This window comes from Lutra lutra, chromosome 11 (assembly GCF_902655055.1).
Source record: "Lutra lutra chromosome 11, mLutLut1.2, whole genome shotgun sequence".
In the NCBI taxonomy this organism is placed as follows: domain Eukaryota; kingdom Metazoa; phylum Chordata; class Mammalia; order Carnivora; family Mustelidae; genus Lutra; species Lutra lutra.
In genome coordinates this window covers 66013735-66039775 of record NC_062288.1, presented here as the reverse complement: position 1 = coordinate 66039775, position 26041 = coordinate 66013735, and the positions used below count along the sequence as shown (strand labels likewise).

At 37.0% G+C, this 26041-nt stretch overlaps 2 protein-coding genes and 1 long non-coding RNA gene across 3 annotated transcripts in view; 2 read left to right on the top strand and 1 right to left on the bottom strand.

Moving 5' to 3' along the window:
- Window positions 1-1565, top strand: part of TBX20 (T-box transcription factor 20) — a 60432-nt gene extending 58867 nt beyond the window's left edge. The window contains exon 9 of the mRNA XM_047695487.1: window positions 1155-1565. The gene's annotated coding sequence lies outside the window, so the exon portion shown is untranslated. The remainder of the gene's footprint in view (window positions 1-1154) is intronic.
- A 29-nt stretch (window positions 1566-1594) lies between these two features.
- LOC125081066 (uncharacterized) lies at window positions 1595-12074 on the bottom strand. Its single transcript, XR_007121576.1, has 3 exons — window positions 11741-12074; window positions 4400-4506; window positions 1595-1628 (listed from the first exon to the last, which is right to left on the bottom strand). It is a non-coding gene; the product is annotated as an uncharacterized LOC125081066 (long non-coding RNA).
- A 25-nt stretch (window positions 12075-12099) lies between these two features.
- DPY19L2 (dpy-19 like 2) overlaps window positions 12100-26041 on the top strand; it is a 94499-nt gene continuing 80557 nt past the window's right edge. Inside the window, exons 1-4 of the mRNA XM_047695486.1 lie at window positions 12100-12621; window positions 17410-17434; window positions 18765-18852; window positions 20677-20814. Of these exons, the coding sequence (XP_047551442.1) occupies window positions 12246-12621; window positions 17410-17434; window positions 18765-18852; window positions 20677-20814 (627 nt within the window). The 5' untranslated portion in view covers window positions 12100-12245. The remainder of the gene's footprint in view (window positions 12622-17409; window positions 17435-18764; window positions 18853-20676; window positions 20815-26041) is intronic.

Here is a 26041-nt window from a genome sequence, read left to right as displayed (position 1 = left end):
CTAATATATAATAAATTATTAGGTTACAAGTTCTATATTAATGAATTTAGGTTGCACTGCGAGTCCTTTTGAGTTTCTAACAAAGGTTTGTTGTTATTCCTAGTAGATGGCACTGAATGGGAGGTATTAAAAAGATACTAAGAAAAACCCTGTGTAGAGTCATACTATAGAAGTTACATGAACTTCTGGGGTATTCCAAGATCTCCCCTCCCCCACTCTCATCCCCATCTGTTACTACACTTCTCCAGCCACAACATCTCCAGCCCCTCATGCAAAAAAAGAAAAAAGACACCCTCCAAAATGCCCAAGAAAAAATAGCTTTGGAAGAAAAGGATCCCTATTCCCATACTGCCTATGGATTTTTCAGAGAGAGGTTAGGGTATTTAACCCATTTCTAAATTTCATGTTAGCTTTTCAGCCTGTCTTACTAATATTTAAGCTGAATTCTATTGAGAAAAATAAGCTTCAAATAAAATGGACAGGATGACTTTATCACCCCATTAAATATGCAGTCAAACTTAGCCATGACTCAGCAACTAAAGTTCCAAAAACTCAGTTATGTAATGTGCAGGGTCACATATTGGAAGAAAAACAATATTTTTATTCAGTCTTCCACTAAGTAAGGAAACTTTACATTAATAAACATGTATGGAATTGATAATCATTAAAAACAAAGCTATTATACCCTAGTCTAGACTAGAAAGAAAGAAAGCAGTGGACATAGAAAAGATTTTCAGCTGACTCCTTTAGACAGCTTGGGTGGAAGAATGGATTTTACATGTTTTTATATTATTTCAGAATGCAAGGATTTCCTGTATGCAAGCAAAGGGAAGGTTACGGATTCTTAAAACTTAAGAAAACCATAAAATAATTTCTTCCCTAATATTCCATGCCAGTTATAAAATATTCTAATACTTATCTTTCTTCAGCATGCTTAAATACGCAAAGGTTCATTTATAAGTATTTAATAGGCAAATAGTCCTTAAGTATTTTCTGGCCCTTCTTTCTCTGTCCCTCCCTCAATTCTAATCCCTTCCCCTGATAATAAGAAAATAAAAACATTGGTAAAACAATACATCTGGACAAAAAATACAATTTGTTGTATTTTACTTCTGATACATTAAAATGTGTATTCATTTTTTTCTTATTTTCAGAAACATGAAAGAATGTCTTTTATTTCCTGAAGTATAAAATTGGATATAGCCTCTTTAGTAGACTCTATCACAGTTCTGTCGTTTGCTGTGTTCATTTGCTTAATGAATTGCGTGAGAACAGTCACTGTAATGAAGTGTGTGTGTTGGGGGTGGGGGGAAGGGCAGGGGAAATGTTTTATGAAAAAAGAAGTTATAAGCCTAATACTATGAAGTAACATCTAATGAAGTTCTTTTTAAGTGCAATATATTTATTTCTGCTAGAAATGTATTATCAACATTATGTAATATTTGAAGTATTACATGTTATTTGTAAACAGCTTAAAATTATATATTACCCAAAATTGTACAGAAGTACACATGTGCGGATATTAATTTCTTTCATTAAAAATGGTGTGTTTTGATATATATGCACACATTTACACCTTTCTTTATCTTATACACTTGCTTCATGACTTTTGGTACCCGTTTGCTCACCTGGAAAAAAAAAATGGATTAGGTAAGATTAGGGGTCATAGCTGGCCACTCCCAGGCCAGACACAGCCAACAAGATTGCTATACAGAGTTTGTTTTTTGTCTTTAATTGTATCTGGAAGCCTATAGAGAAGACACTGCTCACAAGTTCCCACTGGTTCCTGTTCTACACCTAATCCCTTTCACTCATTCACTCCTCCTGATGAACACTTAGGATCATGGGACTTTGTGCCTCTCTGTACGGAATAATACTGAAGACTCCATAAAGCTTAAAGAACTACCTCTCATTCCAGCCCTGAACCCTTGAATATGCTGTAATGGTATTACACAAAGCAGGCTGATATAAAATAAGATTAGCTAAATTCAAAGTCTTAATCCTTCCACATGGCAGTGCTTCAGAATATCTGACGTTATCATACCTTCTGCTTTCAGAAGCCTGCTCTATTATTCCTAATTTTTTGTGCAGGCCAAACACCAACCTTTAAAAAATCTTTTATTTGGAATAAATCCAAGCTGACAGAAAAGCTGCAAGGATAGTATAAAGAGTATAAAGAAATACTCTTTACCCAGATTCACCCATCGTGAACCTCCCCCTATTTGGTTGGTCATTTGCATTCACACTGAGGTAGTGTATGTAGCCCCCCCCAAATGTAATATATACAAATTGTTTTCCTCCATTTGAGAGTAAGCTTCACATATCATGCTTCACTATCCCTAAGTAATTCAAAGTGCACTTTCTAAAACCAAGAAGATTCCATTAAATAGCCACAGGAGAGTTACCGATTTGGGAAAATTAACAGTGGTAAAATGCCGTGTTCTACCATCTGTATTCGAATTTTGTCAAATGACCCAGTGATGTCCTTTGTGGAATATTTCTTCCTTCAGCACAGATCCAGTGCAGGAGTGCATCTTGCTTGTAGTTAACATGCTTCTTCAGTCCTTTAAGCTAGTACAGTTCTTTGGCCTGTCTCTTTCATGGCAAAAGAACTCCTGTTTTTCAATATTTTATGATCACCATTCTTAATTATCTTAATGCTCAAATCACCCCAGATTTGGTCATCTGGAGCCCCTCAAGTTGGCTCCTGTGTCCTTTTGACATGCCCTAATTGGTTCTTTAGTGTGTGTGTTTTTGCACTTCAGTTTCTGGCATAACATTGTTCGAGGCTCATCTTGTACGCTTTCTGGAACCAGCTATTTCTCCAAGGAATCAGATTCCTTTTAGTTGAGGAACTATATTAGAAACCAAAATCTGGGGCGCCTGGGTGGCTCATTGGTTAAGCGACTGCCTTCAGCTCAGGTCATGATCCTGGAGTCCCGGGATCGAGTCCCACATCAGGCTCCCAGCTCCACGGGGAGTCTGCTTCTCCCTCTGACCTTCTCCTCGCTCATGCTCTCTCTCACTGTCTCTCTCTTCTCTCAAATAAATAAATAAAATGTTTAAAAAAAAAAAAAAAGAAAGAAACCAAAATCTGGATGCCAGATGTGATCACTAGGGTATGTTTGTGTCTACGCCATCTCAGCCAACAGAATTGGGGATATATATGTATATAAGTATACACACACACGTGTGTGTATGGGGTGTGTAAGACATCATGGGGTTATGCTGCTATTTCCAATTCCAGTGCACTCCCATAGGGGCCTTTTCCCCTTGATTTTGACCTATTCTATATCTGTATGTGTCTTCTTCCACAGGGAGAACTCTCTGGCTCCCAACATCAACATACTTACTCAATTCTACCATATACCCCAAATAATTTCATACTGCTTCATTCATAAAACTTCAACAAACAAACCTAAGAAGAGTTCAGATTTTTGTTTGCAGTTGCTCCCTGCCACCCCACCCCCAACTAAGGGAATACAGTCAGGTCACACATCTAGCAGTTACTTAGATCAGTTTCTTTTTTATCCTCCTGTATGGTTATGTCACTCATTCACAATACAACTGGGTTCACTTTCCAGTTTCTAATAGGTTTTTTTCTTAATAATAAACATTTATTTATTTATTTAATAAGTAAGCTCTATACCCAACATGGGGCTTGAATTCATGACCCCAAGTTCAAGAGTCACATGCTTTACCAACCAAGCCAGCCAGTTGCTTACAATTTTAAAGATTTTTTTCCTTTTCATTCTTATCGATTTTTTAAAAAACAGAACATTAACATGCTTCCAACGAAAAACTCATAGAACTTGTAAGAAGTTGCATCAAGGTTGTAGAATGCAAGATTAACATAAATAAGTAAATTGCTTTCTCGTATATCAGCAATGGACAACTGAAATTTGAAATTAAAAACATAACACTATTTATTATCAGCACCCAAAAAGGCAAAAGAAAATACTGAAGTATTTATATATATATAATATACATATTATATATATATATATAAATATAACATGTACAAGAGCTATATGAGGAAAACTTTATAAAACTCTGATGAAAGAAATCAAAGATCTAAATAAATGGAGAGATATTCCATGTTTCTGGATAAGAAGACTCAATATTCTCAAAATGTCAGTTTTTTTCCCCTTGATCTACAGATTGAACATAATCCCAATCAAAATCCCAACAACTTTTGTGGCTACCAACAAACTCACTCTATATGGAATGGCAAGAGACCCAGAAGAGCCAAAAAAATACTGAAGAAGAACAAAGTTGGAGGCTGGCCACACCTGTCCTCAGAACTTACTATGAAATTAAAGTAATAAAGACAGTATGGTATTGGTGAATAATAGACAAATAGATAAACAATAGAGGCTCAAGAAAATAAATCTTGTACCTCGGTTTTGGGAAAATGGTGCACTGCTTTGGAAAACAGCCTGGCAATTCATCAACAGGTTAAACAGAGTTGCATACGGCCCAGGACTTCCACTCCTAGGGAAATACCTAGGAGAAATGAAAACACATGTCCACATAAAAACTTGTACATGAATATCACAGCAGCATTTTTCATAATAGACAAATGTAGAAAAAGCCCAAACGTTCATCAACTGGTGAATGGGTAAAATCTGGCATACCTATACAATGGAATATTTAGGTATAGAAAGCAATGAAATACTGATAAATAGTACAATGTGGATGAACCTTGAAAACCTGTAAAAGGAGCCAGACACAGAAAACCACATATTGTTTGATTCCATTTATACAAAATACCTAGTATAGGTATAGTCATAGAGATAGAAGGCAGATTAGTAGTTACCCGGGGCTGGGAGGAAGGAGGAATGAGAATTACTGCCAACAGACATGGGGGCCTTTTTTGGGGGTAGTGAAAACATGGAACTAGTAGTGATGGTTGCACAACTTTGTGAATATACTCAAATCACTGAATTCTACACTTTAAAAGAATGTCTTCTATGGTATGTGAATTATAGCTCACTGTTACTTTAAAACATAATAGAAAAAGCTATGCAGCAAGTATTTTATTTCCATTTTTAGTGCCCAACTTGTCAACTTTGAGGACTTCAAGAGGAATAAATCTTACATACTTGTGAGTTAAGAGTGGGCATTCTAGAATCCTCTCCCTACCTCATTTTTTTTTAACTTGTAAAAGGAAGATAATACTGCCTATTTGATAGCACTGTATGGCCTTAGACCCTCCATTTATATTAATTTATTTTTTATCCCCTCCAGGTTTTTTTCCTAGAAAGAATCGTAACTAAATTTTGGACTCCCTAGGGCAGGAAAAATATGATATAAATAATTCCCTCTCTTCCCTGAGCCTTGATATGGCATTAACTTCTATCTTTTATAGAACATTTGCTATATCTATGCACTTTATATACATTATTTAATCTATGCAACAGTTCTCTGAGGTAGGAGCTAGTATTATTTCCATTTGAGGTATGAAAAAGCTATGGTGTAGAGAAAACTAGTGCTCAGAATGTAGATAGGCAAGATAGCCAGGATTCAAATCCTGTCTGTACTCATAACTGAGATACCATGCTACCCCCTCAAATATTTCTAAAATTTTTTTTAAAAGATTTATTTATTTATTTGACAGACAGAGATCACAATTAGGCAGAGAGGCAGGTAGAGAGAGAGAGAGAGGTGGAAGCAGGCTCCCTGCTAAGCAGAGAGCCCAATGCGGGGCTCGATCCCAGGACCCTGGGACCATGACCTGAGCCGAAGGCAGAGGCTTTAACCCACTTAGCCACCCAGGTGCCCCAAATATTTCTAAATGTTAAGAAATTTTTTTGAGTGCTCGCTTCGGCAACACATATACTAAAAAAAAGAAATTTTTTTGAAAGTCTACATTACCTTTACTGAACCCATATAAACAACCTTAATCAAGAAACATAAAACCTGCATAACCCAACAAATCCTCTCTTAGGTAGATTATAGTACTGTCACTGGTAAGCATCTCAAGAAGAGTTTTAGGTTATGGCAAAAAATAGGAAATATATCTTTTGGGGATGGGTCAGTATCTATGTGAAAGCAGGACTCTGCTGCCCAAAGCAAGAGTCTGGTGGTTTTAATGTAAACACTTATCACTCACTTAGGGATGTTTTTCCTTCTCCCTTATAGTCTGGTTCCAACTTAGTTCTGCTATAGCATAGAAGTAATGCAGTCCATGATACCACAAGGCTGGACAGCAGGGAGGACCCAGAACAGAGACCAGGGATGGAGGGGAGGCCAGGTTGGGGCTGGGCCGAACAGGTTAGAGGGAGATAGGCTTAGCTCATCTGGACTGACAGTGAAGTGGAACAACTGGAGTACAGGATGAGGATAAACTGTGGGGTAGACTGCAGAGAGGAAGACCCTCGGGGTGGAATCTGAACGCAGGGGGACACAAATGAGGAGAGAAGGGAAGCAGTGGTAAGAAGAGAGTTGGATACAGGGCACTATGACTCAAGACGCATATTTTTCTTGCTACTTAGGTATTTGTACAAATACTAATCAGAATCAAAGACTTTGAATGAACTCTGCCTATATAAAGCTGTCAAGGGCAAAGAGATCTCATTTCATCTAATATAGGCTTGGTAACAACTGAGCAGAGTATGGATGGCAGAAGGAGCTCGTTTTAGAAAGAGAATAAGCCCCTCGTGGACACAGAAAATAGAGTAGAACTCCTAGAAATTCCAGCTTATCACTGGTACCTTTCTCATGTGGATGAAAAGGCAGCCTCATGCAAAGCACTACATACAGACGTGTTTACGTTCAAGCTGTATGCTTAGCCACAACCTGGTGACTTTCCATTTTCTCCTATGAAGCAGCATCTGCATCCAACTAGAATTAAAGGAGGATCTATAAAGTAAATCAACAGCATCAAACATACTATTTAAAAAATGAATCAATCCAAGATGTGTAATGGTTTTAGACTGAAGTAGTTGTTTTATAAAATACACATGTGCAAAAACATTTCTTTTAGTGGAGGCAACTTGCCGAAGAAGAATTTGAAAGATCTTTTAACATATAGAGACAGACCAATTAGAAAACCCACAGTCACCAAGAAGCACATACCTATAGATATCCTATTTTTTGGAGACAAAAAAAAAGAGATACATGATTAAATTAAAAATTTCTTTGTCTTTGCAATTTTATAGGAAGTCCTACAAAAATAGAAGAGTTTCATTTGGTTCACCCTTTTAAAACTTCTTAACTGAAAGGAAGAAATGACTAAATAAAATGGCTCTAAAAGAATCTTGGATATGCAGTTCAATTACAGTTGACATAATTATGAGATCCTAAAAACTCTGCTACCATCTTTGGAAGTATCTAATGGTGACAGGCTAGAGGTACACACTTTGACGCCAATTCCAACTCCTTGTATTGCTGAAGAGGAAAAAAGTACCTTAATGTATAAGAAAGTGTGAAACAACACAGATAAAAACCCATCTTTTATGCAGAAGAGTATTAATTAAAGTGAAATTGGTTTGGTAAGTTATTAAATTATAGTGGAAAATTTAACCTTTTCAAAATGATGTTCACTGAATTACCTCTCTTTCCTGATCCATATAATCAAGCTAGATATAGATATAACTTAGCTATCCACTTCAATTTATATTTATGTGAAGTTCAAACATTTAAACTTGATAAAAAATTAATTGAATAAATTTAAGCAGTCATTATTATTTCAAAAACCAAATGTTGGTCATGAGTATCTTAATCATTTGATATATAAAATATGCAACAGAATTATTTTTATGTGGGATTAAATTTGGAGTTTCCCTACATGTCATATTTAGTAAACTAATTTATTACAAGAATAGTGATTTTTTTCTTTTTTTAAGAACAAATTTTAAAACTACCAGAATTTTTAAAATTCTGATTTATAAGTCATTATTGCCATCTGCTGGTTATTTTGTTTCACTGCATTTTTTGGGTAAAATTACCAATGGCTTTACTAAGAGAGACAAAGAGAAAACAAATGAGTTTTATATAACAGACTGAATTAGAAATCTCTAGGTAAGAGAAATGACTTGCTAAATCATGAGGCATATTCACTTTAAATAGGATACAATATTCAAGAATATATTGTGTTATACCAAATTATTTTTTTTAAAAGATTTTATTTATTTGACAGAGAGAGAGAGAGAGAGATCACAAGTAGGCAGAGAGGCAGGCAGAGAGAGAGAGGGGGAAGAAGGCTCCCCTCTGAGCAGAGAGCCTGGTGTGGGGCTCGATCCCAGGACTCTGAGATCATGACCTGAGCCAAAGGCAATGGCTTAACCCACTGAGCCACCCAGGTGCCCCTCAAATTATAATGTTTTATTTTAATTATCAGTTCATCATAGATAAGTATCAGGCATATTGGTTTAAGATATTGTCATTAATAAGAATGTGGCTAATATACAACTCAAATAACTGTTCAAAATAACTAAGTAAAATAAGTGACTGCTGTTGGAAGTTATAGAAAGATGAAAATGTGCCATGATTCTATTCAGCCATGTTTTCCCTCACATACACAAATCTATTCCTCTTCTTAGTAAGAAAACGCATATTTACGCAACGGTCTCTCAGTTTTTTTAAAGTTAACTAATGAACCTAGAACTCATACTACTGTCTAGTAATAGAACTGCATAGAAATATAATTTAATGAAAAAGAATTCAGGTTAACAAAATATTAAGTAATACTGACCTATATAATTTTAATATGATCATCTAGACAAGATATAGGAACTTTTTAAAAAATTAAGCATGTATTTGTTTTAGGTGCTTCAGCATTTTTCAGAAGATTACTATTAGGGTGGCTAAGTTACTAGCTTAAGGTCACACCACAGGAATCTTCCACGTTTGAATCCACTATGTAAAAGATTTAAAATGGAACTTGCTATATACTTAATCATGTATTTACTATATGCCTAAATCATATACATTCTGCTTCTTACACCTTAAACACTATATCATGAGTATTTTCAATATTATTCAATATTCAAATGAATGAATATGTCAATGTGGGCACACTTCACTGCATGAGTGTTCTATAATTCATTATTTGATGTTGAGATTGTTTCTAATTTTCACCAGTAGAAATAATAATACAATGAACATTCTTATAAAAATTATTTTTTAAATAGAAAAAGTGACCATATTAATACTTTCAAGGGCTAAACCAAGGATATAAGAATATGCTTTATTCTGTTAATACAATCAGTGATCCAAGAGGCAACTGGAAATTCCAGGAAGCAAACAAATTGACCAAAAAGTGTAACATAAGAAATGGAACATAAACGGAAGGGTAGGAAACCAAAATCAGAACGTTCAGTACAGAACTATATAGGAAAATGGCACTGAAAATGACATCTGGTCAACTTCCCAGTAGCAGCCACTCCTTCCTTCCCACAAAAATGCCCACCCCTCATGAAAAAAACAAAGTATATAAAATCACTTAAATGAATAATCTATATAAACAAGGACCCTCAGATTATCTTAAAAATATTCAATAACATACAGCTTAAAAGAAACACATCTATTAAAATCACAGAGAGTTTATGGATAAACAGATTTATCGGGCAATCACTTTTTTTTTTAAACACATATAATCATATTAACCTCAGGTAGAGTAGGATGCAGAATTCAGCCAACTTGAAATGTCTAAGGGAAAATACAAATTTCTCAAATTGTCCCCAGAAGAGGCAGACAATGTAGATGGACCAATAACCATGAAGGAAACTGAAAGATTAAAGGATAAAAAAGGTTCCCAAACCAGATGTTCTAATACAAAAAGGTCCAAATCTACCCAGTTCGTTTTATGAATCTAATATAACTCTAATAAAAATAATATAACATTCCACTTACTGTTCTCAAAAATATTAAAACATAAAAATAAGGTATTTGGGGGGGCACCTGGGTGTCTCAGTGGGTTAAAGCCTCTGCCTTCGGCTCAGGTAATGATCCCGGGGTCCTGGGATCGAGCCCCGCATCGGGCTCTCTGCTTGGCAGGGAGCCTGCTTCCTCCTCTCTCTCTCTGCCTGCCTCTCTGCCTACTTGTGATCTCTGTCTGTCAAATAAATAAATAAAATCTTTTAAAAAAAATAAGGTATTTTGAGTTTGTGTATTTATTCAATAATATATTTTTATCAGCCACCCTATAAATACCTTTCATTTTAAACTCACTATTGGACAATTTATTAACTGTTAAAACTTGGGCAAATTACTATAGCCCTGATCCTCAGTTTTCTAACTTGTACAAAGTTACTATGTGAATTAAATGAGACAATATTTTAAGCACCAAAAAAAAAAAAAAAAAAAAAAAGAAGAAGAAGAAAAAACCCATAATGCCAGGAATGTAGAAATGCTCCCTGAATAAAGCTTACAAAACAAATCTGTAACAGAACTTACTGAGTTTAAATAAGTAACAAGATGAATACTTGTTGATAGTTGCTTTAGACCTTTATAGAAGGGGGAATTAATGTAAACTGGGGCTTGGAAGGTGAAAGAACTCAGATGCACAGGGAGAAATGCATATGGTAGTTTTCTGGTATGAGTAAAGGGATAGTTATGAAGTCTCACGATCTCCAGAGAGCATAACTCAAACTCCTTCTAAACTCACTCAAAATTAATGGAAGATCTGTGTCCACATTAGTGGAAAATTAAAGTTGAAAAGGCAGATTGGGGCACATTATTGAAGGCACTACATTTCATTTGTGGACTATGAGAACCATGAACATTTCTGAGAGATGTTGTATCAGGAAAATTAATCTGACCATAATGAGCCATAGATTATTAGATGGGGGGAGGTGGGGATTAGGGAGTTCAAAACAAATGGAAAGTAAAACAGTGTGGACTCCAGTGGTGTCAGAGGACATGGAAAATATCAATGAACCCCGTCCATAAAGCTTTGCCAGCTGCTATGGCATCATGTATGGCTATGTAGTGACTGTGGGGCTTGGTAGGGTCTGGTTTAGGAAGGTGAGAGCACTGAGCACAATGATTCTATGCTCAAGGAGTTCTGTCTTGGCAACATTCTTGGGACACATAATTTCACTTGTGAAAATTAATAAAAGGAAACCTCATTTCAAATGGAGTCTATAGGTCAGAAGGGGGAGCTCCCTCACTGTGCCAGTGGAGGTGAACTACAGACCCCGAACGGAAGACTCAACAACTACAAAGAATCATCCCTTAAAAGCCCTAGCAGGAAAAGGTGTAAATTTTATCTCCCGCAAGAACTTCGCTAAGCCGGCAACTCCTCCAATGATAAGTCCTCTTCACCGTGCACTCTTAATGTTGTCCAGTGGATTTTTGTTCAAAATAACCCCTCCCAACTGGCTCCTTCTCCAAAGTTTCTCTCCTTTGTTGTACTTGCCTATCATTTTGCCCATATGTCCTGAATTGCATTTCTCTGCTATTCCTTAATAAACACATTTTTTTTTTTCTGATAAAATCACTTTCAATTTCAAGGCCCACATACTTCAAGAATGGATTTATAAACGCCGTCCTCCAAGGGGAAAGCCGGTATCAGCCAGCTGTTGGGCCAACCCGGGGCCTTGAGGTTAGACTCAGCTGGCTCGACCTGTTCTGCCACATGTTGCCTATGGCCTTGGGCCAATCCCACTATGTAGGAGAAACTCAATGTCCAATGCAAGGTGTTCAGGGCAGGGAGAAATCTGTTCCCAAAGTGGGAGGCGCACCCCTTTCTTCTCTCGCTCTTTCTATGGCTCTTTCAACTAAGATCTCTTACCTTTTAATTACTTCCAGACGTTTCGGTAGAAATGACCTTTTGGTAAAAATAAAAAGGCTAAGCCTGTACTGGAAAAAAAGAAAGAAATCGAAGAGAGTTCCTCCGACTCCCCACCAGCGGGTCGGCCCTGCAGCCCAGCCAGGCACAAGGCTTTGGGCGCGCGAGGATGCGCGCGGGATTTGCGTGGGCCAGTGCGTCGGCGCCGCGCGGCGGACGGTGCGCCTGGGGGGATGCACGTGACGCAGAGCCCTAAGGCCGTGCGCGTGGCCTGCGCGCCGAGAAGTGCGCGGGGCGCGTGGAGGACGCACGAGCAGCGCAGGGCCGCCGGGATCTCAGGCCCCGCCCTTAAGCTTTCCCGGTCGTCATGACGACCGGGCGGCCCGCAACGGCGGCCGGGGCAAGTCGTTGAAGCTGTGAGCCGAACTAGGGCCCTAGGGACCTCGCCCAACCGGGCGGGGCCCGCGCCAGAGAGACCCAGCTCCATCCGAACAGGGACTATGAGAAAATGGTCGGGCAGACGAGGAGTAAGTTCAAAGAAGCGGCTTCAGAGCCGGCGCATTCCTCCCGCGCCATGCCGTCCAGGCGGCGGCGCCTGGCCACCGGAGCCGGGGAGCCGGAGATGGAGGAGCCGCAGGCGCAGGTGGAAAAGCCGCAGCCTCCGTTGCCGGTAGGCGGGGGGATCCTGCCGGGGGGCGCCCGAGGCTACTCGCCGCGGAGGACCCGAAATCCGAACGCGCAGAATTGCATGCAAATGGAGGTGGTCGCAAAGACCCTCCTTCTCGGCCGCTTCCAGTTCCTCAACTGTTTGCTGGAGCAGCTCCGCGACAAGGTGCAGCAGTTGCGGAGACGGCAGGTCAACAGCAGGACCTCTCTGGGCATAGGTGAGCACAACGGGCCGGGAGAGGCCGTGGCAAGGCCGGAGGGTGCCCTCTGAGCCTGGGGTGTCAGGTGGTTTGGGTGAGTCTTAAAGATCAGTTTAACAAACAAGCTTAGCCGTCCTAATGACAATGTCCAAGCTCGAGAAAATCTCGGACAAGAGTTCCAGCTCCTTTTGCTCTTGTTTTAAAACATTTTCCAGGGTTTTGGGGTGTAGTGATCACCCCTTTGTCACCAACAAAATGTCATTTTAGTCAGGGCAACCATTTATCGCAGGTTTAAGAATGGTGGGCACATATGCTCTCTTTGTATCTTAAGTAAAGCATTGCTTAATTAGTTGAGAATCTTTAATAGTGGAAATAAGGTCAAATCAGACAATATATTTTCTCATGTCAGACAATATATTGTCTCATGTCAGTATTCACTTACTTTCATATTGCTGTGGAACCTCACTGCCTAGACTTGGGGACTTTTCTTCTAGTTTAAGCTCTTGAAAGATTTTCTTCATTTACATTCTTCCTTTTCTGTTGCTTTGAGTTAAATTAAATGTTGTTGCTGTTTCATTAGAATCAAATTTGAGCCTAGTCCTTGATCAGACTGGCTACTGATAGACATTGAAACATAGAGAAATGTCTACTAATGTAAGTTGTTGTGATTTCTTTTCATCATAAGTTGACTGCTGATGTTAAAGAAGGAGGTGTCTCCACATTTGGGATGTTACAAGTACCAGAGGAATAATAGATGGGAATTCACACTTACATTTTATCAGGTGTCTAACTAAAGCAATAGATAACATCCCACATCCAGAATCAGAATGCTCTTTTTTTTTTTTAATTTATTTTTTTTTTAAAGATTTTATTTATTTATTTGACAGACAGAGATCACAAGTAGGCAGAGAGGCAGGCAGAGAGAGAGGAGGAAGCAGGCTCCCCGCTGAGCAGAGAGCCCGATGCGGGGCTCGATCCCAGGACCCTGGAATCATGACCTGAGCCGAAGGCAGAGGCTTTAACCCACTGAGCCACCCAGGCGCCCCAAGATTTTATTTATTTATTTGACAGAGAGAGCTCACAAGTAGAGAGGCAGGCAGAGAGAGAGGGGGAAGCAGGCTCCCCACTGAGCAGAGAGCCGGAAGTGGGGCTGGATCCCAGGCCCCCGAGATCGTGACCTGAGCCGAAGGCAGAGGCTTTAACCCACTGAGCTACCCAGGTGCCCCCAGAATGCTCTTGATACCAGGCCGTTTTGCCATCCCAAACACAAGCTCCTGAGCACCCATGTCTGGCACACCGAAGGCAGTGCTCAGTGAGTGCTGTGTGAAATAATGACCCAGTATATTAAGTGCTAAGAGAGTTCAGAAGAGCAAACTAATACTTTAGGATGGGAGATGGGAATTGAGATCAGAGAAGACTTTTAGGAAAAGGTGGGATTAGAATTGTGACATTAAGGCTAACATTTGGATCTGTGAGGCAGAGAACAAGTATTAGAAGCCAGCAGAATGGCATAATTGAAGTCAAAGTAGTCAGAAAACCTGAAGATAAAGTAAGGTGAAAAGGAAAGATACAAAAGGAGGAGGAAGTGGAAAGGCAGTTCAAAAGGTTGGCGGGGACCAGCTGTGAAAAGTCTAATTCAAAACTTCATTTAAGGAATTTGAAATTAATTCTGTAGAAGGCACTGATTGATTTTTTAAGAAAAAAATTTTTAAGGAGATGAAATGCACATCATATAGAATTAACCATTTTAAACTGAATAATTCTGTGGCATTTAGTATATTCATAATGTTAACATTGAATAATTTTTAAATAGAGTAACATCATTAACCTAACAGTGGTTTGTAAAATAGACTGGAGATGGATGGAAAAAAGAAGCAGAAAGAAATAATTGAATACTGGAATCCAGGCAATAGTGGTTTTAATGAGATAGTTAACAACAGGAATGGAGAAGAGAGGACAGAGGTGGGAGCAATGGAAGCATCTTGTGAGGACTGGGTAGGTGGTGAGGTGGAAGGAAAGAGAGAAAGTTTAGCAGCGAGGACTGTAGATTTGGGAATTATCCATGTAGAAGTGGATTGAAACTTGAAGATTGATACTCCCAATGAAAGAAAAGTGGGCAAAACAGAGATATTTGGGAAAACCCCTCATACTTAGTTTTAAGAGATGAGAGGAAAAGGAAGAGGCAGAAAAGCATTTAAAATAGAGTGGTCAGAAGCATGGAAGAACTAGAAGAGTTGGTGTAATAAAAGATGAAGAAATTCAAGATCCTACAGAGAGGTTTGAAAGACATAAGACTTTAAAGAGGCCATTGATGTTGCTAACTAAAATGTCATTGGTCTTTTTTTTTTTTAAGTTATAGGAACTTAGAAGAAAGTAGCTGGCTAAGAATCTCATCAGCAAATGGGGGGGACAGAATATGTCATAGTTTGAAGGGCTTTTAGATCAATGGAAATGTTTTAAGGCTTAGGAGAATTGAAGGCTGTAGAAAAAGATCTCGGGGAGAGGGTGAGATTAGGTTCCAAGAGAGGAAATAGTTGATGGAGCCAAGTCTTGGAATATTTGAGAAGGATGGAATTAGAGACACAAATTTGAGAAGCTAACTAGAAAAGAGAAGAGATACTTCCTTGGCTGAGATGGTAGAGAATAGAAAAACAAGGATTAGTATGTAGAGAAATTTTAAAAGTGGATATAAGGGAAGTTGGGAGAACTTAACATCAAATGATCTCTGTTTCAATGAACTATAAGGCTAGGTCCCTTTCAGAGGTGAGATTGACAGGATACAGGCATCAGGAGACATGCTTTTTATCACATCTTTGGAAGAGGCAATATAAAACTTCGTGCATTTAGAATATTGGAATCATTACACTTTATCATTTTTTCAGGTGTGGAATGTGGAGTTGGGAGGGATTGAAAGACACAAGAGAATTTTGAAGATATATGGAAGGCTAGATGGATTTAGTAGGGTATTTGATCTTTTCCCTTTCCTTTAACATCATTTTTAAGAGTTTTTGCCAATACATGTGATTGTCTAGAGAGTAAGAATGAGAAAAGAAACATGGCTGAAATAGGATGGCATATGTATCTTAAAGCTAATGAAGCCTTATCAAAAAGGCATCTGTTTAATTTTAGAAAGAAGGTATAGGTCAAATTTCAAAGTGGTTCAAGGTATATTACATATTAGAAAGAGCTAACATAAGTAGTGAGTATGTATTTTTTCTATAAAGATCCAGGTAGTAAATAGTTTAGGCTTCACAGGCCACATATGGTCTCCATTGCTTATTCTTCTTCTTCCATATTTGTACAACCCTTTAAAATTGTGACAAGCATTTTTAGCTTGTGGACAGTACAGAAACAGACCATGGGCTGTAGTTTGCTGATCATGGTCTTCTGAGAAGTATTGAACAGTGGTAGGAATGAGCCCAGGATGGTTAGGAATATGGAGAATAAGCTCTGGAGAAGCATGATTGGGAATTTTTTTTTGAAGTTATAGTTTGTTATTAATTTCTTTATCGATTCACATTTATTTTGTTAGTCAAGATAATTTCTTGAATTTTTGAGAGGCTAAAGTTGGTGGTTTGTTAAAATGACTTGCCAAGTATATTTGGGACATTTGTAAGAAGTACTATTATAGAATCTTAGAGGGGAGGCAGTACTTTAGGAATAGCTGAGTAAATTTATTCCTCCACGATAGTGACCAAAATATTTGGAAAATTGTCAAAATCAACTTTTCAAAACTTTATAAGTTAACCAAAGGTTTACTCAAAGAGCATGTATTTAAAAACACTACTGCAATTGTATAAGAACAGCAGGGTTTAGTGGCATTTTAATCTGGCCTTATCCTATGCCCCCTCCCAGTTTTATGGTATCCTTGAAAACAAGCAGCATCCCAGCCAGCAAATGGGACAGACAGTATTAGGAGCTCCTCAGAAACCCATACCCAAAATAGTGATCCTGTTTGACCCATCTCCACACCCTCTGATAAAGCCTCATGCATAGGGTGCAGGCTGGGCGACTCTAGATGAATCTCTGAGACCACTAGGCTGGGAGCAATCAAAACTCCATAAATAGGGACTTTCAGGTGTGCTGCTGAGGAAGTGATTCCCTGCATTTAACAATATCTGAAGAGGGTCGCCTGGGTGGCTCAGTTGGTTAAGCAGCTGCCTTCGGCTCAGGTCATGATCCCAGCGTTCTGGGATCGAGTCCCACATCGGGTTCCTTGCTCATCAGGGAGCCTGCTTCTCCCTCTGCCTCTGCCTGCCATTCTGTCTGCCTGTGCTTGCTCTCTCTCCCTCTCTCTCTCTCTCTGACAAATAAATAAATAAAATCTTTAAAAAAAAAAAAAAAACAATATCTGAAGAGCCCTGGGGAAGATGGTTTAGAATGGCTCCTGTAAGCTAGAGTCACTTCTGAAAGGACTGAGCTGAGCACCGTGTATATATATGTGCTTGTTTTAAAAAATTTACATAAAGAGAGAATAAGAGGGAGAAGAGAGAATAAACTGAAAATCCCCTCCAAAGGTCAAAATCATTAATGATTTCACCACTTTTTTGGCAAGTTATGTAAATGCAACATTGTCTTCCAAACTTCCCTTTGCTCCTTGAACTCTTCCTCCCCCCGCAGAGGGAAGGCACTACTCATAATTTGTTTTATGTCAGTTTGTAAATTTTTCCTATTTTATATAGATAGAATTAGCTAGCCATCTTCCTGTGTCTGCTCTTCAGGAATATAATGGAATGCATTTGAAATAGTTGTTTTAAAGGTATATTATAATAAAGCAGCTTTTAATGCCTTTTTTTGTTTTTCCAGCTGCCTTTGTGGGAGTTTTGCACTGGTAAGATTTGTTTCAGTTTTAAACAAATAAAAACATTTGGATTAAAATTGACATTGCTGTTTGCGTACAATAAAACAATAGCCACTTGCTATGTGTGTAGAATATGTTTGTGCACCAGTTTACACGTAATTTTTTTGAAAAAGTATGTGTAGCAAAATTTACAAAACGGATGTGTTAGAGGAATAGCACTTAGGAATTAAAATATTTTTTCTGTTACTGAAGAATTCACTACTTCATTTCTTTAACCTCTAGCTTTTCCTAGTGTACTTTGCATGTTTATTTCATCTTAAACTCTTATTTTACAGTAATTATGTGTTCTTGTGACATAAGCTTAGAGGTAACACCTGTCAATTAGAAATCAAGTAGAAATGAAAATAAAGACTGGGCTGTAGTAATACAGATTAAATGAGACTTTCAGTGTGTGTATAATGTACCTTACTTTACACAAGTCATCTATTTGTAAAAATTATAAGTAAAATAATATTTTTCCTCTGATGTATTTTCATTTCTACCTGAGCTCAGGAATTTTTACTTTTGGAAAGTGTGTGTTCATATCCTTCTGGGACAGTGCTGTTCTGGCCATTTAGTCTGCAGGGAGATTTTGATTTTAGAACTAAGACTGTACTGGGAAGAAATATTTCCTAAAGCTGTTGATACCCTGACATACATCTCACATGTCAATCAAGGTGAGTGGAAGACAGGATTGATATTTGGAATTTTGTTTTCTATTTATTTGGAAAGATCTACTATTTAAATTTAGGGTAGCATAATTGCTGACTGACTTTACTTTCGCATATGCTCCCATTTTTACTGCCTACTGCTTTTTCTTGAGTTGGACTAATCAAATATCTTAAAGTATAGTTCTTTGTCCTTTGGCACTTGCAAGTTGATCCCTTACATGGTATTCTCTTTATTTTTAAACTGCTTTAATGTAAAGTAATTTTATTTAAAGCAGTGTTCCAAATGTTTTTCATCAGTGACAGAGACATTTCTCAAAACTGTTAAAATAGAATCACTTGTGAAACTTAAAAACTTGCCTCTGTTCTGACTTAGAGGCATAGAGTGGAAGGGGACAGAGAAACCACAGGAGTTTAGATAAACAATTATAATTAAGAACCAAGAAGTAAGGAATTTCAGCTATGTGCTACACTAAATTATAAATGCCTAAAGATACACAAATTACTAAGAAAATTATAAAATTATCTCATTTATTATAAAATTTATTCTTTTTCCTTTTGTGGTTTTTGTACTTTAATACTTAGTTAACTATTTTAGTACTGGTTTTGAAATGTTCTTATTCTTAGAATATGGTGCTTCATTTTTTTTCTAGGATACATTTAGTAACACTTTTTGAAAATGATCGTCATTTTTCCCACCTATCATCTTTAGAACGGGAGATGACTTTTCGAACTGAAATGGTTAGTTTCTTATAATAAATTAATTTGTAGTTTAACAATAGTAAGATTATAAGGTAGACATTTATAGGAACTGAAATGGATTTTTGTTGCACTGTTTCTCAAACTATAGCCTAGGTTTATTACGTAAATAGAAAATGTTTTGGGATTCTTTTACTTACCTCATTACCCTACTTTTCTAATGCGACTCTTTTAATATAAAAAAGATCAATTAGAATAGCTGGGGAAGAAGGAGAGAAAAGACAACATTTAAGAAGTGATATAGGGATACTGAATGTTATCAGAAATTGCTTGTCCTCACCACCATTCATCTCCAGAACTTTATGACCCCAAACAGAAACTATACCCATTAAAACTAACTCTCTCCCCAGCCCCCTGTAACCTCTGTTCTGCTTTCTGTCTCTGCAGATTTGTCTAATGAAGGTACCTTAACCACGGCTTTTTAGATCTTACCCTAATATCCTCCCACTTAATTCTTTGAAAAAATGAATACATGAGCATTTGCATGGTATTTAAATTTTTAGTGTTTTGTAGGTATTATTTCCCAAAAGAGGATATAAGATATTCTTAAATAAATTGTGTAGTTGTGGCAGAGTCTGGGCATTGATGACAGATAATTGGATTCAGATAGCAGGTCTCTGCTTCCTTATGTGATGGCTAGGCAGTTAACCTCTGATCCTCAGTAATCTCATCTGTTGTCTAGAAATAATGCCAGCTTTACAGGATTTTATTGACTATGAAGGGAGATAATGAATGAAGCACATTAACACAGTACTTGGCACAAAAACAATAGATGTTATTAATAAAAACATATCTGTGTATTTCTTATTTCTCTAAATAGTGGCTTATGCATATTAAATATCCTTTAGTTGTAGTATTGTCTTGTCCTTCTAAGCCAAAAGGAACAATTTTTATGTGAACTCATATTTTACCAATCAAAACTCCAAGGAATGCTCTTTCAGACATCAGCTAAAACAGAACTTCAATTAGTAGCCTGGCATTGCTTCATCTGTTGATAACGAAGTAGTTGTATAGACATGCATGAGTGTAGAGTTAAAGATTATTTTAATGTTTTTGGGAGCGTGTATTACAAACAGTGTGGCCCTTTATTTGCTTTTCGATTTTAGGAAGAAAAGCAAGAAATTGATGAAGAAAGTAATATGAAACAACATGCTTTCGTTAATCTCTGAGTTTTAACTGAACAGCGCTTTGGCTGGCCTAATAAAGTCATTATTTCCTGTGCTGGAATAATATACTAAGTTAATCCCTTTCTCAGGACTGCATTATGTCTTGAACAACAGTAGTCAATTGACATTTATTTTGATATAACATTTGACATGTGCAGAGCTGTTAGATGGAGCTAGGAAGTAAGTAAGTTGCAAACATTAAGTTCTGTCTCATTTTTGCTTATGATCATTGCATGCTATTTCTTAAGAGGTAGAAAAAAAGTATCTATATGCAGAGTTGCACAAGGACATGAAAGCATCTCTGTTTATGCCAGAATTCATCAGATCTCAACCTCTAGACATCTCATAATGGGGCAAAATCAGGTGTGCTGGAATTAAAAATATATTGTAGTTATGTTTTAAGCCATGGTCAGAAAAACCCCTTAAAACATTTAACTATCCCTCCCACTCTTTTTCAAACATGCAGAAAATATGAAAGAATAGCACAGTGGTAACCTGAAAAGGCATGCCTTTTTTTGAGCCCAACAATGCAGTAGCAAGGAGAAATAGGAAGTCTTATTATTGATTTTTCCTTTTATTCAGAAGAAATTGTTCAAATATTTTCATATTTAATTACATCAACAATTTGTGCATTTTTAAGGGACTTTATTATTCCTACTTCAAGACCATTATTGAAGCACCATCGTTTTTGGAAGGACTCTGGATGATAATGAATGACAGGCTTACTGAATATCCCCTTGTAATTAATACAGTGAAACGCTTCCATCTTTATCCAGAGGTGAGTACTGTTTGGGGAAAAATATTTGTAGAATGATCCTTTTTTATCATAAAAATAGTGAAAACAGTGATGTTATAAAAAGGAGGGAACCTTTAAGGCTTATTGATTGTATGTGTCCTTATAGTTGGGCAGAGTATCAAAAATTCCTCTTAAATTTTAAAGATGCCAGAATCTGCTTACATAAAGTCAAAGGAAGGAATCTAAGAAGAGTTGCTCATTTTTCAGTTTGTTCAGCTTTTTACTTGTTAGGATGGAGTTGCAACTAATAAGCTTCTAAGATGCTGGACTTGAAAACTTTGTATTTCACTAATAATCAATTTAGTGTATATTTTTATTTCCCTTGAGATTTTCTATTTGATTCATGGATTTTTAAAAAAACTTTTTTTAAAAAATTTTAAGTAATCTCTACACTCAGTGCAGGGCTTGAACTCACAACCCCAAGATCAAGAGTCCCATGCTCTATCAACTGAACCAGCTAGGTGCCCCTGGCTTCATGGATTTTTAAAAGTGGGTTTTTTTTAGTTTCCAAGTATTGGGAGATTTCCTGTTTATTTTTGTGTTACTAATTTGTGGCTTAAATTCATTGTGTGTAGGGTGCCTAGGTGGCTCAGTTGGTTAAGCAACTGCCTTCGGCTCAGGTCATAATCCCGGAGTCCCGGGATTGAGTCCTGCCTCGGGCTTCCTGCTCAGCAAGGACTCTGCTTCTCCCTCTGACATTCTCCCCTCTCATGCTCTCTCTCACTGTCTCTCAAATAAATAAATAAATAAAATATTTTTAAAAAATTGTGTTTAGAAAATATACTTTGTATCATTTTGATTCTTTTAAATTTATTGAGGTTTTATGGCCCAGAATATGGTTCATCTTGACATATTCTGTGAGCACTTGAAAAAGCTCCATTTTATGTCATTATTGAGTAAAGTATTTTATAAATGTTGACTAGATCCTGTGCAATGATAGTGGTGGTGATATTTTCTCAATCCTTTTGATTTTCTGTCTAGATAATCCATCCATTGTTGGGAGAGGGATACTAAAGTCTCCAACTATAGTTCTGGATCCATCTATTTCTCCTTTTAGGTCTGTCAGTTATTCTTCATATATTTTATAACAGTGTGTTTAGTACACATTGCATTTAGTATTGCTACATCCTCTTGTTAGATTTTTATCAATATATAATAACCCTACCCCATTTGCTTATAATTTTGTTTGCCTTGAAGTCTATTTTTTTGATAGTAACAAACTTTTTTCATTTGATTAATATGTACATGATATGTTTTTTCATCCTTCTATTTTCAACCTGCCTTTATCCTTATATTTGAAGTCTGTTTCTTATAGTTGAGTCATGTTTTTTAATCTGTCTATATTATATTTTTATTTGTTGTGTTTTATGACTTACACATAATGTAATTATTAGTCTGTTTCAGCTTCAGTCTTTTATTTTTTCTGTTTGTCTTTCATTTTTCATTTGTTTCTTCTTTTCTCTGCTTTCCTGTGGGTTATTTGAAGATTTTAAAATTCTATTTTATCTATCCTTTTTGAATGTGTCTCTTTATGTAGCATTTTTAGTTGTTATAGCTATGTATTAGATATATTACCTATACATAACTTTACATAACTACTACAGTCTACTGCTGTTATCATTTTACTAGCTCAAATAAGGTACAGAAAACTTACCTGTCTTTACATCACTTTACCCTCATTGCTTCTCCACCTTTTGGCTAATATCAAGTATACCTCTCTTTACCCTTCTCCTTTTATAATATAATCATCTTAAATATTTCCTCTACATCCATTTAATACCATATCAGACAGTACTATGATATTTCTTTTAGTCTTCAAACTTATTTTTAAAAAACTCAAGAAGTTGGGAGACCTGGGTGGCTCAGTGGGTTAAGCCTCTACCTTTGGCTCAGGTCATGATCTCAGGGTCCTGGGATTGAGCCCCACATTGGGCTCTCTGCTCAATGGGGAGCTTGCTTCCCCCTCTCTCTCTGCCTGCCTCTATGTCTACTTGTGATCTCTCTCTCTCTGTCAAATAAATACAATCTTTGGGAAAAAAAACTCGAGAAGTTTATCTTATCCATTTTTAAAATTTCTTCCTTATGTTCTAAGATGCCGTCTTTTATCATTTCATTTCTGTTTAGAGAATTTTCTTTAGCCATTCTTTTAGGCTAAGTCTGCTAGAAACATACTTTACTAGTTTTGTTTCATCTTTTATGTCAAACTCCCTTTAGTTCTTGAAGGTTGTTTATTTATTTATTTATTTGCTGAATATGGGATTCTAGGTTGACAGTTTTTTTCTTTCAGCATTTGTTAAATGTGCTATTTCACTCTGGTCTTTCACAGCTTCTGATGTGAAATCTATTGTCAGTTGAATTGTTTTTCTCCTTTAGGTAAGATTTTTTTTTCTTCCTTGTTGCTATTTTATATATCTACCTACTGATTTATTTATTTTTTTAGTTTTCAGAAGTGTTCACAAATGTGATGTTTAAACATTTTAAAAAACGTGATTTGTCTTGGTGTGGATTTCTTTGTTTTTTATCCTATTTTTGTTTTGCTCAGCTTTGGTTTCTTCTTTTCTCTTTTCAAGACTTTAGTGAGAACAAATGTTAGATCTTTTCTTATAGTCCCAGAGGTTCCTAGGGAACCTTATTTATTTATTTATCAAATCTGTTTTTTCTCTGTTTCCCAGATTGGGCAAATTCTATTGCTTTGTCTGCGAGTTAATGGATTATTTTCCTCTATCCTTTCATTCATCAGTTAAGCCCATCCACTGTGTTTTAGTTTTGGTTATTGTATTTTTCAGTTCTGAAATATTTGTTTGTTTCTTTCATATCTTCTATTTCTTTCCTGAGACTTTTTGAGTTTTTGTTCCAGCACATTCATAATTTCTAATTGGAGCAATTATTCTAATTTTTTGTCATCTCATTGTTGGAATCTCTTTTTTTTTTCATTCAGTTTGAAATCTTTATAGTTCTTGATATGATGAGTGAGTTTCATCATATTGGACATCAATGTCCATCAGCTGATGGATATTTGTACATTATTTTATGAAACTGGTTTTATTTAAACCTTAGTTTTAAGTGGCTTTCTTTGGCATCACTCCAGCAAAGAAATGAGGATGTCTGCTATCCAGTTATTGCCAGATGGGTATCGAAGTTCAGGTTTCTCTCCCAGCCTCTGCTGATCCCAAGGTAGAAGTATTTATTCCTTATTACCTTTGAGTGAGATCAGAGCTCTGACCAACTCTGATCTCTACAGATACCACTGTGTGGATAGCCTGGTTACCCCAGAGTGGTTATGAAAGCCCTGACTCCACTAGGCCTCCTCTGACATTACCACACTGGGAGGGGGAAAGAATGGCTTATTGCTGGTTGGGGTAGAAGTCCAAGCTCCTCACATAGTCTATACTGACACCATGGAGATAGAGAGCTTCCTTCTTGGCTTTCTGTTGCAACATCTTAGTGGGTGAATTAAGATGACTTGTTAAAAGCTTAGAGAAGGTTGAAGTCTAGGTTCCCAATTTAACCTTTGTTGGTGGGGGTGGGACCTTATAGGTTTTTGTTGTTTTCTGTGCTATTTGGGTGAAGAGAGAGAAAATTGTTTATAACATTTTTATGTATTCCCAGGCTGCCACTTTCCTGGTCCTTTAGGTAGAGAGAATAGGCTTTTGTCAGTCTTTTTTTGTGTCTGGTTGGTCTGGTATTTCTGGTTTTCAGGCTCTTTAACTCCAAATCTCAAAATGAAGTACAAGTAAAATTCAGAAAACACATCACCATGTTGTTCTTTGGGTCCTAAGATCCCTAGGTGGTTTGCCTTCTCTCTACCTTTCAGGGTCTTCTTATATTTGATTTATGTAATTTCCAGGAGAAACAACAAAAAGTATATCTACTCCATCTCCCCCAAAGCAGAAATTCATATTATTTAACTATTTATATATTGCTTTTTATTTCTGTTCTGTTCAAGTTATTTTCTAATTTCCCACGTGATTTTTCTCTTTGATCTATTGGATATTTGGTATTATGTTGCTTAATTTCCAAGTAGTTGGGTGTTTCCCAGATTTCTTTATTTAAATTTCTTTTATTTCTGTTTTTTAGAAAGGGAAAAAAGACAGGGGAGGGGTAGAGGGAGAGGGAGAGAGACAATCTTAAGCAGGCTCCGTGCCCAGTGTGGAACATGACAGTGGGACTCGATCTCATGACCCTGAGATCCTGACCTGAGCTAAAATCAAGAGTCAGATGCTTAAAGGACTGAGCCACCCAGGTGTCTTCCCCTTTTTTAATTCTGTAAGTATTTTTCAAGGTAATTTTCAGTAGTAACGACTGTCTAGTATACACCTAAGATCTAAGATGAAGGAAGCTGTTTTCTGCACCAGCTTTCTTTATATCCCAGCTTACACTTCAGAGACACTCTTCTGTTCTTGTTTCCTGTGATGACTATCTGTAGGACCCTGGTGTAAAAGTGCAAAAGTTAAAAGACAACTTATTTCTCGAATCTTCAATTTTAGTTAATGTTGACTTATTCTGTGTATGTAAGATGAAGATTTAGCTTATTACACTAGTTTTAGGGCTATTTTTAGAACTTTAATAAAATGCTTATTTCTTGTCCCATTAATTTCTAACAGTATGTTCTCCAAGACATGAGCTAATTTTTTTTCTTTTTACTTATTCAAAGATACTGAATAATTAGCAGTTTTCAATCTCCTTGATGTTATGGAAAAGTAATCATGATATCATAAATAGATAGTATCATAAAGGATGAGGCAAGAAGGAATCATTCAGTCTTATTTCACATTGCATAGATACAGTATGGAGAAGATCTAGTTATGCTTGCAACCTGATATGGTACTTCAATGTTGAAATGAATGTCCATACTTTTTATGTTCATAAGGAGATTAATTTTTCCCAAAGATAAAGAGTTAAATTTGGAATTATATATATATATATATATATATTTTTTTTTTTTTAAGATTTTATTTATTTATTTGACAGAGAGAGATCACAAGTAGACGGAGAGGCAGGCAGAGAGAGAGAGAGAGAGAGAGAGAGGGAAGCAGGCTCCCCGCTGAGCAGAGAGCCCAATGCGGGCCTCGATCCCAGGACCCTGAGATCATGACCTGAGCCGAAGGCAGCGGCTTAACCCACTGAGCCACCCAGGCGCCCTGGAATAATATATTTTGAAAAGGCAAAGCATTTAAGACTTAACTACATGCTGGCACGTAAGCTCTAA